General features: G+C 40.8%; 1 protein-coding gene across 1 annotated transcript in view; it reads right to left on the minus strand.

Annotated features, from left to right (window-relative positions):
* The window catches only part of PDSS2 (decaprenyl diphosphate synthase subunit 2), a 236,747-nt gene continuing 222,805 nt past the window's right edge, over positions 1-13,942 (minus strand). The window contains exon 8 of the mRNA XM_090279725.1: positions 1-899. Within this exon, the coding sequence (XP_090135851.1) occupies positions 741-899 (159 nt within the window). The 3' untranslated portion in view covers positions 1-740. The remainder of the gene's footprint in view (positions 900-13,942) is intronic.

Raw genomic sequence — 13,942 nt, forward strand, 5'->3', positions numbered from 1 at the left:
TTGAAAAAAATTATCTTGTTCAGCTTTTAAAAGTTTTGTCCTTTGAAATGTGTTTGCAACGGAAATTTGTCTTTAAGACAACCAAGTTAACATTTGATAACATTTTAATCTCTTAATTCAAATATTTGGCATTTTTTCCCAGCAATCTCCAACCCCCCCAAATCTTACAAAAACCATGAAGTGCAAAGTATATTCATACCATATCTATAAACACAGAGACATAGTTGCAAGAAGACAAAGCATATTTTTTCTTAATCACTGAACGACCCTCTGCTATGACAGATTGGTCACTAGTTTTTGATTTGACAGTGTTCCCTGGCTGGCATTGATAGCGCTTCTCTTGACACCTGCCGCTTCCAACTTGCTCTGTCCTCTCTAGAAGAAAAACCACAGGCCACCGCCCTGGCGCCATCCCTGGCTCAGTCCAATCAATAAGGACTTATTTCCTGTCCATTTGCTGAGGTCACAGGAGCGAATCTCATTAATTATTTCTGCTACTGCAGCCTCAAGTGTGCTTCTGGTGTGACAAGTGAAAACTGCTTGACCTTTTTCCTTCTAATTTTGTTTGTAGCAGTTCCAAAAAGAAGGCAGTATTCATTTAGCAATGTGATAAAAAGAAGAAAAAAACATGTATGTTTTTAAAGTCATTAACGAATTTATACATTTCATTATAAAAGCTCTCCGGATCACCTCATTCCTCCGTTTTTTTCAGCTAACAATAGTGTCTTTTTAATTTGGTGTCACGAAAATCTGGTCACAGCAAACACAATGTTTTCTAAAGCAGATCTGGCCTCCGAGGGAGGAAAGCTCTCCAGGGCCTCCAGTGCCTTGTTTCCATGGTAACGACACAGGTCAATAGCTGAAGTCACACCTTTGCCAGCTTTGATGGTTTCTCGCAACTGTTAAGAAACAAACGCACAAAAAAAGTCAGTTTTTAAGGTGCCACAATTAAATTGGGAAAGGGAGGTGAAAAACAAAAGGGACAACCAGTATAGATTCCTCATTTCTGCAACATTCTTTGGAGGTAAGGAGGACATCATTTCCCAGTGATCAGAGGCACTAACATTCATTCCCTAAGGCTGCTCTGGGTCTGTGCTCCAGAGGAGCACAATAGGCTCCAATCAGCCTAATTACACCTCCTCCCGGACTCCCACCTCCTGATATCTTGAAATGTGCCCTACTGCGGGGACGGTGGTAATGAAGGTGGAGGGCATTTACATCTCTGGCATTCTGAACTCAGCAGCCTGATATTCTTAGGTGAGGAAGGCTTCATTAGCATACTAGTTAATAACTAATTTTTTCTACACTGTATGTTGACACAATAGTCCATATGAAAATTCAAGAAAGACACTACATTTAAAAAAACGAACACTACATTTTTAAAACTAAAGGACTTTATTTGACTGGGAAGAAAGAATTTAAAACACCTTTTGTAAAGAATAAAGTAAACTCTTGCCAACAAACAGAGCTGATTTCCAATAAAGTGATTCCACTTTAGGGTTGAAAAAGATTTGTAATGATTTGGTCTGTCTGCCTTCCCCTTGCCCTGGTTCCATCTTCTCTTTCCCAGGGACTACCTAAAATGTCTGCTTTACCCCGCAAATCAGAACCGGGGGTCCTCCTTCATCCCTCAGACCCAGCAGGCACCAGGGCAGTACCGGGGCTGTTTACCCATGACTGCACTTTCTGTCCCCTGAGATTGGGTAGGGCCAAGCAACAAGTTCTACTAGTCCCAGTGAGTCCCTGCGGAGCTTTTCCTCAGGCACATCATCCAGCCACACTGGAGCCGCTCCCCCGCAGCCTGGATCCCAGACAGACCGCAACGAGCCGCCAGGATGCCTCTCTGACCTGACAGGGACATGAAGTATGGGCAAGAAACACATCTTTGCTATTTGAAGCCAGAGATTGTAAGGGTGTCTGTAGCCATCCTGACTGATAGAGTCACTAGGTCCTAGCCATTCTATGTCCTCCAAAGCTCTCACATTTGTCCTCTGCTCTCTATTCCCACTGCCATTACAATAGTTCAGACTCTCATCATCCCTCATCTGGGTTATTTTTTGCAATCACCTCCTGAGGAGTTGCCCCACTGCCAGTTCTGCACCCCTGGACTCCATCTGTTTCCCCTCTTCATCATGTACTTAGGGAAATGACTTGAAGCTCTCCTCTGCCTCGAGCCTGTCTTTGTCTCCACCATCAGTCTCCCCAAATTCCACCTGGGCGGAAAGCACTCAGTTAGGATGACAGCCCTAAGGGGCCAGGCACCACTTTTCTTAGGCACGACTGTAGGACCCTCTGCATATCTGCAGAACAGCATTATTATACAGTGTTGTAGTTTAATTCTTCACTCACCTGTTTATTATCTCTTCATTAGACCTTCAACTACCGTATAAACCATGAAATATAAAAGAAGAAAAGAAATAACCTGTTTTACTCCTCTAATGAGAAGGGATGACAGAGCAGAGGTCCAGAGAAACTCAGTGGCTCACCCAAGATTACAGATGGATAGTGGCAAAGCTGAGATCTGAAGCCAGGTTTTTCTTACATCTAGTCCAACAGCACTTAATATTATACTCCACTAGGCTCTCAGCACCCCACGGATACTTCCACCCTGCATGTGAACTTTGGGACTCTTGCAGCCCAGGTAGGGTTTGTTGGTCTCTTGTCAATCATGCTTCATGAAGACACTAAAATGGTGCTGGGTAATCAGAGGCAGCCAGATCCAAACTCCCATTCTAGCTTTGTAATCTTAGGGAAGCCATTAAACTGCTCTGAGTTCTAAATGGAGATAATAACAGTGCCTCGTAGGACTGCTGGGAGGACTACATGAAACAGCAGAGGGCTTCGTGATGCTAAAACACTACAGATGTTCAGAACAACTTAATTCTTCTTACTCCCCAAGGCCTTAGCCACTGCCAAGATAGCCACTCCAACTACCAAGACCAAGTCTATTTTATTTTGATGCACAACAACTTCAAAGGCAGCTGGACTTGAATCAGACCAGCCTTAATGATTAAAAAACATGCCCGTATTTTCATTATCTTTAATTACTCCAGATCTAAATTAGGCCAAAAACATTCCAGATTTCTAGGTTTGTACCTGCAGGCACGTGGATATCTGTATGATTAGATTTCAAGTCGCAAATATTAATTGAGCACCTATTATGTGTGAAGAGTACAATGATCTTTCCCTGTTTTATGGATCAGGTACTAATGAAGGGTATATTGTGAAAAGCAGCAAAACCAAAGTATGAATGTAGGACTACAGGTAATCAGAAAAATGAGGGATCAAGTTTAATTAGAAGAGAGTCAAGAAGGCTTACAGAGGAAGAAGGTTTTGAGGCAAGTCTTGAGAATGTCGATAACAAGGGTCAAAGGTTAGCAAGGGAACTCTAAGGAAAGAGAGCTTGGGCGATGACACGATGATGGACAGAATGCAGTGTCCAGGGAATAAAAACGGATTGGTGGGACAGAGCCTGCAGGTGGAGGTGTGAGGGGACTGAGGAGGGCCCTGAAAACCAGGCTAAGAAATGTAAACTTCATTTAAACATTTAAAAGTCACTAATATGCATTTTTGAAGTACAGAAAATTTGAAAGACCAGCAAAGGAGTCGACAAACTATGGCCCCAGGGCCAAATCTGGCCCTGTTTTTCTAAAGCTCTGTAGGAAGGGAACCATGCCTGCTCATTTAAGTACTGTTGGGCCGCTTTTGTGCTACAGTGGCAGAGCTGCAGAGGTGAGCAGCTGCCGCGGAGCCTGTATGGCCTGCCAATCTTCAAATATTTACACCTGGGCTTTTATAGGAAACGTCTGCTAGCTCCTAAACTAGAACAATGAATATCTTCTACCTAGATTCAAAAGCAGTTAATATTTTGCCATTTTTATTCTGTCTACTTGTGTGTATGTTTTCTGAACCATTTGAAAATAAGCTGGGGCAGTGGCATGCTGGTAAATTAGCTCTCCAGGGGAGGAAAAAAGCTCTATTTGTAGCATTTGCAGAACTTTGTGGTAGGAATACTCCCATCATTGAGTTTCAAACTACCAAGGGTTGTGGGATCACAGAATTCTTGATTATTTAACATAGGCTCTGAGCTGGTAGTGTTACAGAAACAGGGGTGTTCCAAAAAACCCCAGAGTTTGCTGCTGGGGGATGGGGAGAAGGAAGCAGCTTTTAGAATGCCTCCACCTGCCTGAGGCTGGTAGCTACTGTCTTTTTTATGCAAAATGGCTTCAATGCATCCAAAGCCTCAGGTAGATGGGAGGGGACTTGGACAAGGGGATGGTCTGGAGAACGCACACAAAGCCTGCGTGAGGTTCTGTGAATGGTCAGAACTGGTTAGCGCACCCACTGCATCAGAGGACATAGTCAGGGATTTAAAAATAAGCGGCAGACATTTTAGCCAGGCGGACTATGTGCATTTGACTGAGGCTGAAGCCGACTGTGCGGATTACAAAAGGACTAACTATACAGTTTACAAGGAGGCTGAGAATCCACGAGGTTCTGGATTAAAAGCTGGTGGACCCCATAACACAGACGAGGTCTCCCCAATCAGGATTGAATGATTGGCAGCTACTGGTAAAGCTGAACTGTGTTTGGAAAGTAGGGAAAGGGTTTCTCTGACTTTTCTAAAACTAGCCTAATTTTGTAGGGGGGGCGGCAAGGATATGTGTTTATGGGTGTTTTAAAGAACATAAGACTTAACAGAAATCCGCAAATAACTAAATCTATATAACTGTTAAATAGATAATTCTTTTTCTTTTCACTAAACTCTGGTATTGAGAGTTATAATTTTGGCGGCGGGCAAACGGGCCCCTAACTAAAGAGCCCGTGGGTTTGTTTTCAATTGGAGCAGCCCAGGGGTTCTGTAACAGTAGGGCCTGCACACACCACGGAATGCAGGACGTTTCCCCTTGCTCTTTTTTTGTTGTTTGTTTTTTTTTTGAAGTCTTCCATCTTTATTTTTTTTTAAATTATTTATTTATTTGTTTATTTATTTTATTTTTAGAGAGAGGGGAAAGGAGAAAGAGGGAGAGAAACATCACTGGGTGGTTGCCTCTCACTCACGCCCCCAACTGGGGACCTGACGTGCAACCTAGTCATGTGCCCTGACTGGGAATCGAACCAGCAACACTTGACTCACAGGCCGACGCTCAATCCACTGAGCCACAGCAGCCAGGCCGCTTCACCTTGTTTTGACATGCATCTCTGAAGATAAGAATATCCCCTGAAATAACAGTATTCTATTATTACAGCTAGGCAAGTTCGCAACAATTCTCTAATATTATCTAATATCTAGTCCATGGGCAAATTTCCCCAATTGACTCTAAAATGTCTTTCTTAGCCTTTTTAATTCCAACCACGATCAATCCTGGTTTACACATTGCATTTGTTTGCTATACACTTGAATCTTTTTTCCCTCTATGGCACTGCTATTTTGAAAGGACCAGGCTGTGTTGGACGATGTTCTACATTCTGTTTTTCTCTGATTGTTTGATTTAGTGTGGTACTCTATAAACCTTATTCAGCTAGACTCAACTGAATACTTCAAGGTGCGTTACATGGTACTTAAACCTACGGTGAAGGGGAATGGACAAGATAGCACTCAGGAGGACATCACTTAGTTACTCAAATCCTAAGAGAGTTTATTTCTCTCACCCCATGACAATTTATGTGCAGTTAATAGTTAAATCTGCTCTCTCCACAGAGGTGAGCTCACAGGCTTCCATGTGTAGAATGCCCATTTAATGACTCACCAGTAATCTAACCCTTGATGGGAGGAGGTATTGTCCGTTACAGTCATCTATAAACATTTTCACTAACTACACAAACTATTGGCTCAAAGGAAATCCTTTAGATATAATTAATAAACTATAAAAGAGATTCATTTCAAACTGTAAATTAGAATAGGCAATGGGTCTATCCTGACAAGACAGTCTTGTCCTATATAAATAAATGTGACAAAAAACCCCACAGTAAGCTGGGGTTCCAAAACTTGCTAAAATAAGATTCACCTGGGGAATTTGAAAATGTAGATGTCTAACCCCCATTCCTGGAGATGGAGTCAATAAGGTCTTTAAAAACTGCTTCTTAGGTCACTCCAATGATTAGTCAGATTTGGGAGTACCTTACTAGTTGGGGCATGTAATTTGAGTTACTTTAAAAATAATTGTGTTGTGTTTATACTGTATCAGCTACACTTCCAACTTGTCTTTGCAGTGATCTAATTCAGTTCAACAGGCATTTGTTGGGCACCTATGTGGCCTAAGTATATTGTAAAGACTGGAGATACAGAGAAAAACAGTGCCTCCCAGGACCACCTATAAGAGGGGCTGTTATAGGACTATAGAACCAGAAAGGGTTAAATAGAACACAGAGGGACTGGACCTATGACCTTGATGTTAACAGCTGCAAGAGAAAAGACCACAATTTTAAAAAAATAAAAAATCCTTCCACTTTTGCCTTCACCTACATTTTGACTGGGTAAAGCCCAAATTAACACAAAAACAGAGCTTTCCATGTTAGGATGTGGCTGGAAGTGTTGTGTGCCCACACTAACCCTTATGACTTAAAAGATACTTTAGCTGTAGGATAAATAACACACACACACACACACCCCAAAGGTGAATTATTAGTCTGTGTTTTATTTCTCTGATATAGTACTTTAAGGCACTAACATAATTAAATCTCTAATTAATTCACCTAAGTAATTGTATAATTGTGGCATCACCTGAAATAAATTAAGTCCAAATCCCCTGTTAGAGGATCCAATTAAAGATATTAACACAGACAGAAGAGGATGCGAAGTACTTAAAGTTAAGTGCAATGTTATTTAACATTTGTTAAAAGGTGTTACTAAACACCTTTCCAGCAATAAATGTTGCTTTATGAGACCCTTTTGAGAAAATCATTGTATGTCTTTAAAAACGATTTAGTTCAAAAGTACAAGCTCCTGCCATGGGGTCTAAGGAGCTCTAGGAGAGGTGGAGGCAGAAGTGACTTCTTGCCAATGAAACCAGAGAAAGACTTTAAGACCTAGAAGAAACCCCAAGCACAATCTTCTCACTGCATTTAACAGGAGAAGAGACTGGGATGAGAGAGGCTAAGTGATGCAGACAAGACCGCCCAGGGAATTTGTGAAACAGCCTGGGTTTCATTTCTGCACAACCAGAGCTCTTCCACTCCACCTCACTGCAAAAGGCTTGATGATAACCCCATGTTTTCCTTCCTCCAACTGGACAGAGTGCTCAGAGAAAACTGGGATGCTAAAAGTTGTCTGGAACACAAAATAGACCTTGTTCTGAAGAAACTGGATAATGCAGAATAAGGGAGTATAAAACAATACATTGATTTTTTTTAATGGTTGAGAATACCTGGATAAGGGTAAAAACAAACAAATGGAAGCCATGCTGAAACGGGAAGAAACCATATACTTCTTAATCAAGTAGGAGAAGTGGACCATGTTTCCCAATGGATATCATGAAGTTGGCAGAAAGGTAAGATGCAGGAATGATAAGGGGCTTCAATCTTCAAATGTTTGCTAAAACACACATTCCATAGTTGACAAATTCTTGGCATGCCTGACTGATAATCTTATGAATCAGAAGATAGAAGAAGCACTTCTTGCTTAATTATGTCAATATAATTGGGTGTAAAGGTGATAGAAATCTAGCAAAAAAAAAAAAAAAAATGCCATCTTGGTATTAAGAGTCAGGTTAAGAAAGGACTAGCAGGCATGGTTTTAGACAGCCAGACTCTCCATTAGAAAAGTGAATTGCAAAAATTAGTGAAAAGATTACCATGATTCTAAGAAGTCATAAGTAGAAATACAGGGTGGGACAAAAGTAGGTTTACAGATGTTCATATAGAAAGTAATACAACAATAAATAAATAACAGTACAAGAATAAACTTTGTGTTTTGTGTACTCACAATTGTAAACCTACTTTTGCCCCACCCTGTATAGTTCAAGGGTGATAGAAGCCTCTGAAAAACTAAATTCCAACAATGGTCATAATTAATTATGAACAAAATCAAAACAAATGGCTATAGAATAAGCTCTCTTGGGGCTCAGACTTGAAGACACCCAGGCATGCAAGGAGGTGCACATCATGTCTTCCACTGCTGAGCCCAAGCTGAGCACCTGCTCTGCACAAAGCAGCCTTGTGGAGGTAGGGCTCTATCCCTGATCTGAAGGCACTGACAAAGAAGAGGTACAAGGCTGTAAATATTGCATGAGAATCCACTCATAAGTCCATATTATCATGAGGACACTTGTCAGATTTTTTTCTTGTCCTCAGTTGAGGACATTTTTTCATTGCTTTTAGATCGGAAGGGAGAGAGAAACATTGATGCAAGAAAAAGCATCAATGAGTTACCTCCTGTATGCATCCTGAGTGGGGATCAAACCTATAACCTACGTATGTGCCCTGACTGGGAATTGAACCCACAACCTTTCAGTTACGGGACAATGCTCCAACCAACTGAGCCACACTGGCCAGGGTGTCCCCAGTGTTTTTAAAGTTTCATTTCTTATAGAAAAAATGTTCAGAAACAATGTAAAGGCTGTGTGTTGAACAAAAACAAATAAACAAGTATTTGCAAAAGATGTATTAGTAAGAGAGGACAAAGAAGAAACAACTAAAGAATGAGTTAAAACTGTAATGACTAAAATGAGTTCCATGAAGAGAGGCCTTTAAGAATGATAAATACACACACATATAGCCCATTACAAGGTGTCAGGAGGCCTTAGATGCAGCTACCACCCTGGCTTTCTTTTGCCTTCCAGTGTTCTTCATTTTCCAAAACCATTCATCCTCTCATTGCAAACATAGTATCTTTTAGGACAAGTAACTGAGAGCCCCCGTCTGCCAACAGCTTTCTCATTTTGTCTGATGTCCCTGCAGGGCTTTCATCTCCTGGCACTTCCCCTTCCTGCCTCCCTCTCACTCTGAAGACCTGGATTCTAGTCCAGGGCACCTTCACAGAGCCACCCACCCACCTCTGTCCGCTCTCCCGTGCTTGGAACGCACATAAGCGTCCTTCTCAGCTAACTGAAAGACTGAGAAATCGCACAGAGATGGTGAGATTCAAACAACTAATGTTTTTCAACATAGGACAGAAGAAGATGAAGACGAAGGTGCATTCTGGAACACAGACCAGTGAATTTATGAACAAGTACGGCAAAATTCCAGAAAAGGTTATTAAATAGATGGTTCGTGGGTTCTAGAAAAAAGGCCTGGTGATCGCAGTCCCCATATAGGCCACAATGAACCAGTAAGTCACGATAAAACATCCTCAATCTGACCAGCGTGGCCCAGGTGGTTGATCATCATTCTACAAAGTGAAAGGCTGCTGATTTGATTCCCAGTGAGGGCACACGCCTGGGTTGTGGGCCAGTTCCCTGGTTGGGGGCATGCGAGAGGCAACTGATTGATGTTTCTCTTCCTTTTTCTCCCTCCCCCAAAACAAATAAAAATAAAATCTTTAAAAAAAAACACCCATTTTCCTTTTGATATGACCACTTAGCTGTTACCTTCAGAAATAGTAAAGACAGAGTATCTTCAGATTTTGGAAACTTAATCCTCAGTGGATAAGACAGAGAAACGAGGTTTGGATTAGAGTATGGTATTATGGATTTGAATATGTAAAACTGTAAAATGGTGAGTAGTGAATTTATATTGAGCAGAAAAGTGATATCCAGTCTTGTGCTACAGGACTCACTACTTGGTTTCTTTCCCTTATCACAGTTCTATAAGATGCCTGGATGAAGATGGAGAAGAAATGCATATTAAATCTTACTTTTCAGATGTCAGACAGCCCAAAGAGGGTGCTAACACATGGAGAGCATCAAAATCTTGATGGTTTTGATATGTTGAATAATACACTGATACTAGCCCAATGAAATGTAACAGGGATATCTGTATAGTTGTGCATTTAGGCTTCAAAAATTAATCCTAAAAGTGTAAACCTCAGTTTGGCAGTGACTTAAAAAAAATGCCGAGAATCTTTGATAACCACATTCCTTAAATATATCAAGATTACAATACAGATTTTTAAGAAGCAAATGCAAACTGTGGCAGCATCAACAGATGCACATCTCCCAAACGTAGGCAGGGATGGTCACATCACACTCTTTGATGGTCAACTCATGTTTAGAAAACTATATTCAGTCCTGGGTGCCATTGCCATGTGTGAGAGGGGCATTCAAGATAGACTTGATCCAGCAATATGATGAAGAAGTATTTGGCACCATGTCATCTAAGGAAATGTTTACCTAGAGGAAAGGCTTAAAGGAAATTACAAAAGCTATCTTCAAAAAAATAAAGCAATTAAATGGAAGAAGGAGCAGTCCTGTTCTATATGCTTCAGGGGACAGAACAAGGAGTGACGGAGTGAAGTTCTGGGAAGCAGATTTCAATTACAAACAAATATTTTTCAAATGACTACAGTTGTCTAACAAGAGAATAATTATTTTTGACAAATTGTGAACACCCTATTAGTCAAAGTGCTTAGCAACTGGATGACGATGTCAGAGAAAGTATGAATGAAACCCTTCGCAGGCGTGGGAGGTGTAACAATGCTGCCTCCAAAGTCCCATCCAGCTTCAAGATTCTAGCTGACAGTGCTTCAGCTGAAAGGTCTTGTCAACTTGGCAAGATGGTACAAAAGGAAAAGCTACAATTAAAACCTGTCTCCAATATGATAAAATGTGAAGTGTATTGCAAACAACATAGAAAGCATTTCTTTTTACTTAAAGTAATGAATCATTTACAAGAATCTACAGGAAAAATTTGAATTCTACTGATCTTTTTTTTTTTTTAATAATTTTATTTCTTTCTTTATTTATTTTTAGAGAGAGGGGAAAGGAGAAAGAGAGGGAGAGAAACATAACTGTGTAGTTGTCTCTCACTCGTGCCCCCAACTGGGGACCTGACGTGCAACCGAGTCATGTGCCCTGACTGGAAATCGAACCAGTGACACTTGGTTCGCAGGCCGACGCTCAATCCACTGAGCCACAGCAGCCAGGGCATGAATTCTACTGATCTTAATTAAGTATTTTACTTTGGCAAAAAGAGGAGACAGAAATGAGAAAATTCTTTTATTTTCTCAATCACATTAATTCACATGCAGAAACACAATATGAATTATATTAAATTTGAGGCTTGAGAAGCAATCAGTGCTTCATATTTTCCAAAGGAAAATCTAACAATTTATAAATAATCACAGCTTTATCCACATTTTGATTCAAAGTTAGTTTTTAATTTTGGTATCACATTCCAATTCTACATATTGAAATTCAAAAAGCAAAACTGGGACTGTGAAGCTTTTCTGTAAACTCTAACAGAAATTCAAAAGCAAAACATCGTAAGCTGTAGTGTGCAGCAAGGAGTCGCTTGCTCTTGCCTGTAGTTTTTTTTAGGAGTGAATCAATAAATAGTAAGCTCTGTAATCTCACAACAAATACCATGCTGGTTGTTGAAAGAGAACACCTTTGGATGAGAGCACTCACATCATGTAGGTATCAAATAGTCCTGGGGGTTACTTAAGGAATATGTAAACTAGGTGAAGAGCAAATTTTGGTGTCTATTATTTTATTTTAGTCCGTATCTTATTTATACATTTCTTGAATACTTCTCATGTCTCAACTTTCATCTGCGTTAGTATTTGGATGCTGATACTTGGGGACCACTTCCCTCAAAACTACTTCCACTACCACCACCCACATGACCCTGGATTCCTGACATCCCAACATAGATCCTGATACAAAGTGAGCGCAAAGCACATTAATGACCTGCACCACCAAAAAGCACTTCAAACAACATAAAAACATTTAATGAGAGTAATGACAATGAAATAAATGTATATCTCGGGTTGCGTTAGACTCTGGGAAAATGTGGGAATCAATGAATGCGGTAAAGATGGTACTCTCTGTGCCATGGAGCTGTAATCATATCTGCAGGATTAACACCTCTTATAGACAGAGGAGGTCTCTACTTTGTGGTGTTATAGAAGGTATTTTTGTAAATACTGATCCTTGCCTTCCTCAAAAGAATGAAAAGAACTTGTTTAATTAATTAATTAATTTTTATGATCCAGGATAGGATTTTATTTGGTAGAACTTGTTTTAAGTGGTTACATCTATAAATATTTCTTGGAAGACTGAAGAATGCTTACCAGTTTTTAAAAAATGCCATAATAATTATTGTACTGGTTCCGCAAACATAAATTCTAAGAGTTTTACTAAACAATCACTATTTCTGAGACCAGAACTACATTATAGAGTACTGTAATGCATAACATCTTCCAGATGTTTGTAATTCTCCCTTATTTCTTTCTGTAGTGTGTCTAAATCACCTTGAGAAGCAGTATGGTGGTAACACACCATAGAGTCAGCATAATTGGGCAGACGTATGACTCTGTGAGATAGTAACTATGTGAACGAACACCTTAGTGTTGGGGCTAGAGACCAACACGTTGCCTGCCCCGCGACCTGCCACCCGTGTCAGGCCTTGCGAAACAGGCTATGGCCAGTGGTCACTGTGCTTCCTGTGGCCTGCAGTCATGCAGGATCTGAGCCAGCACCTGCGCTGAAACAAAGAGGGTCTGCATCACCAGCCATGCACCCAATCAGGAGGTTCCCTGTCATCAGAGGCCACTAAGGCACAGCTGCCAGCATCTTGCTGAGAACTAGTTATGCCCCCATGGCCCCTTCCCCTCTCCCTTAATCATTTCCGAGAAATAAGGACCATAAGTGTCCTGGCAGCCATCCCTAATCAGAGGACATTGTTGTTTCACAAACACCCTGGACATCTGGAACCAACCAGCAGGGTGATTCACCCCCTGGGGGTCTACTCTACGCCCTTAAAAATCCCTCTACCTCTTCCCTTGGCACTACAGTCTGTTCATACTCAGCCCACCTGATCACAGTGTCTCCCTCCTAATAAAAGCCCTTATTGGACTTTTCTGGCTCTGAGTCCTTTCTTAGCCACCTTGGCTACCTAACACTTAGGTAATTTGATCTCTTCTCTATAAAATGGAGGACTTCAGAGATAGAATTTGATAGAAACATCTGATTCAAGTGTGTGTCCTGAATAGAGTACACACTGAAAAACATGTGTGATGGCATGATGGTGTGCATCACAGAGAGATCACAGCATGAACCAATGGCCTACAACCTTTAATAACTGGTGCCCACAAATATTGTTGGAATGGACTGCTGATAAAGGTTAGCATAACTTTCTGAGATCTAGAACAGGGAGACCTTCCACAGATGGCACCATTGTGCTATCTATGCAGGACTCAATCTTTAGATTCATCTTTGGCTTTTTTATGATCTGGTTAATAGGTAAGATTTTCATCAAGCCAGAAAGTCACAGACTTGGGGGAAAGGGAAAGAATGCATTTATCCATAGGTGGGGAGGCTGAGTAGTGTTTGCAGACACTGCTTAGGAAACAGATGTACCAACTAAACAATTTACCGGCTTCTGATAGATTCAGCATCTTGAAATCACAAAATCCTGAATGCTGTAGAAAATTAGGCTGAAGGATTAGTGTATAAATTTGGAAATATCAATCTAGGTAATGACAAAGACTTCTAACTTAGTAAAACCACAGTCAGGGTGTACACAGATGTACCTCTCTTTCCTTTCTCTCAAAAAATATAATTTTGGGCCCTGACTGGTGTGACTCAGCGTGTTGAGCACCATCCTGCAAACTGAAAGGTTGACAGTCTGATTCCTAGTCAGGGCACATGCCTGAGTTGCAGGCCAGGTCTCAGGTTTGGGGCATGTGAGAGGCAGCTGATTGATGTTTCTCTCACACGCTGATGTTTTTCTCTCTCTCTTTCTCCCTCCCTTCCCCTTTCTCTATAAATAAATAAAAATAAAATCTTTAAAAATATATATAATTTTGGAAAATGCATATTTCTCTATCGTATTTATTTATTTA

Source organism: Furipterus horrens, unplaced genomic scaffold (genome assembly GCF_987537825.1).
Source record: "Furipterus horrens unplaced genomic scaffold, mFurHor1.1.pri manual_scaffold_6, whole genome shotgun sequence".
Lineage (NCBI taxonomy): Eukaryota > Metazoa > Chordata > Mammalia > Chiroptera > Furipteridae > Furipterus > Furipterus horrens.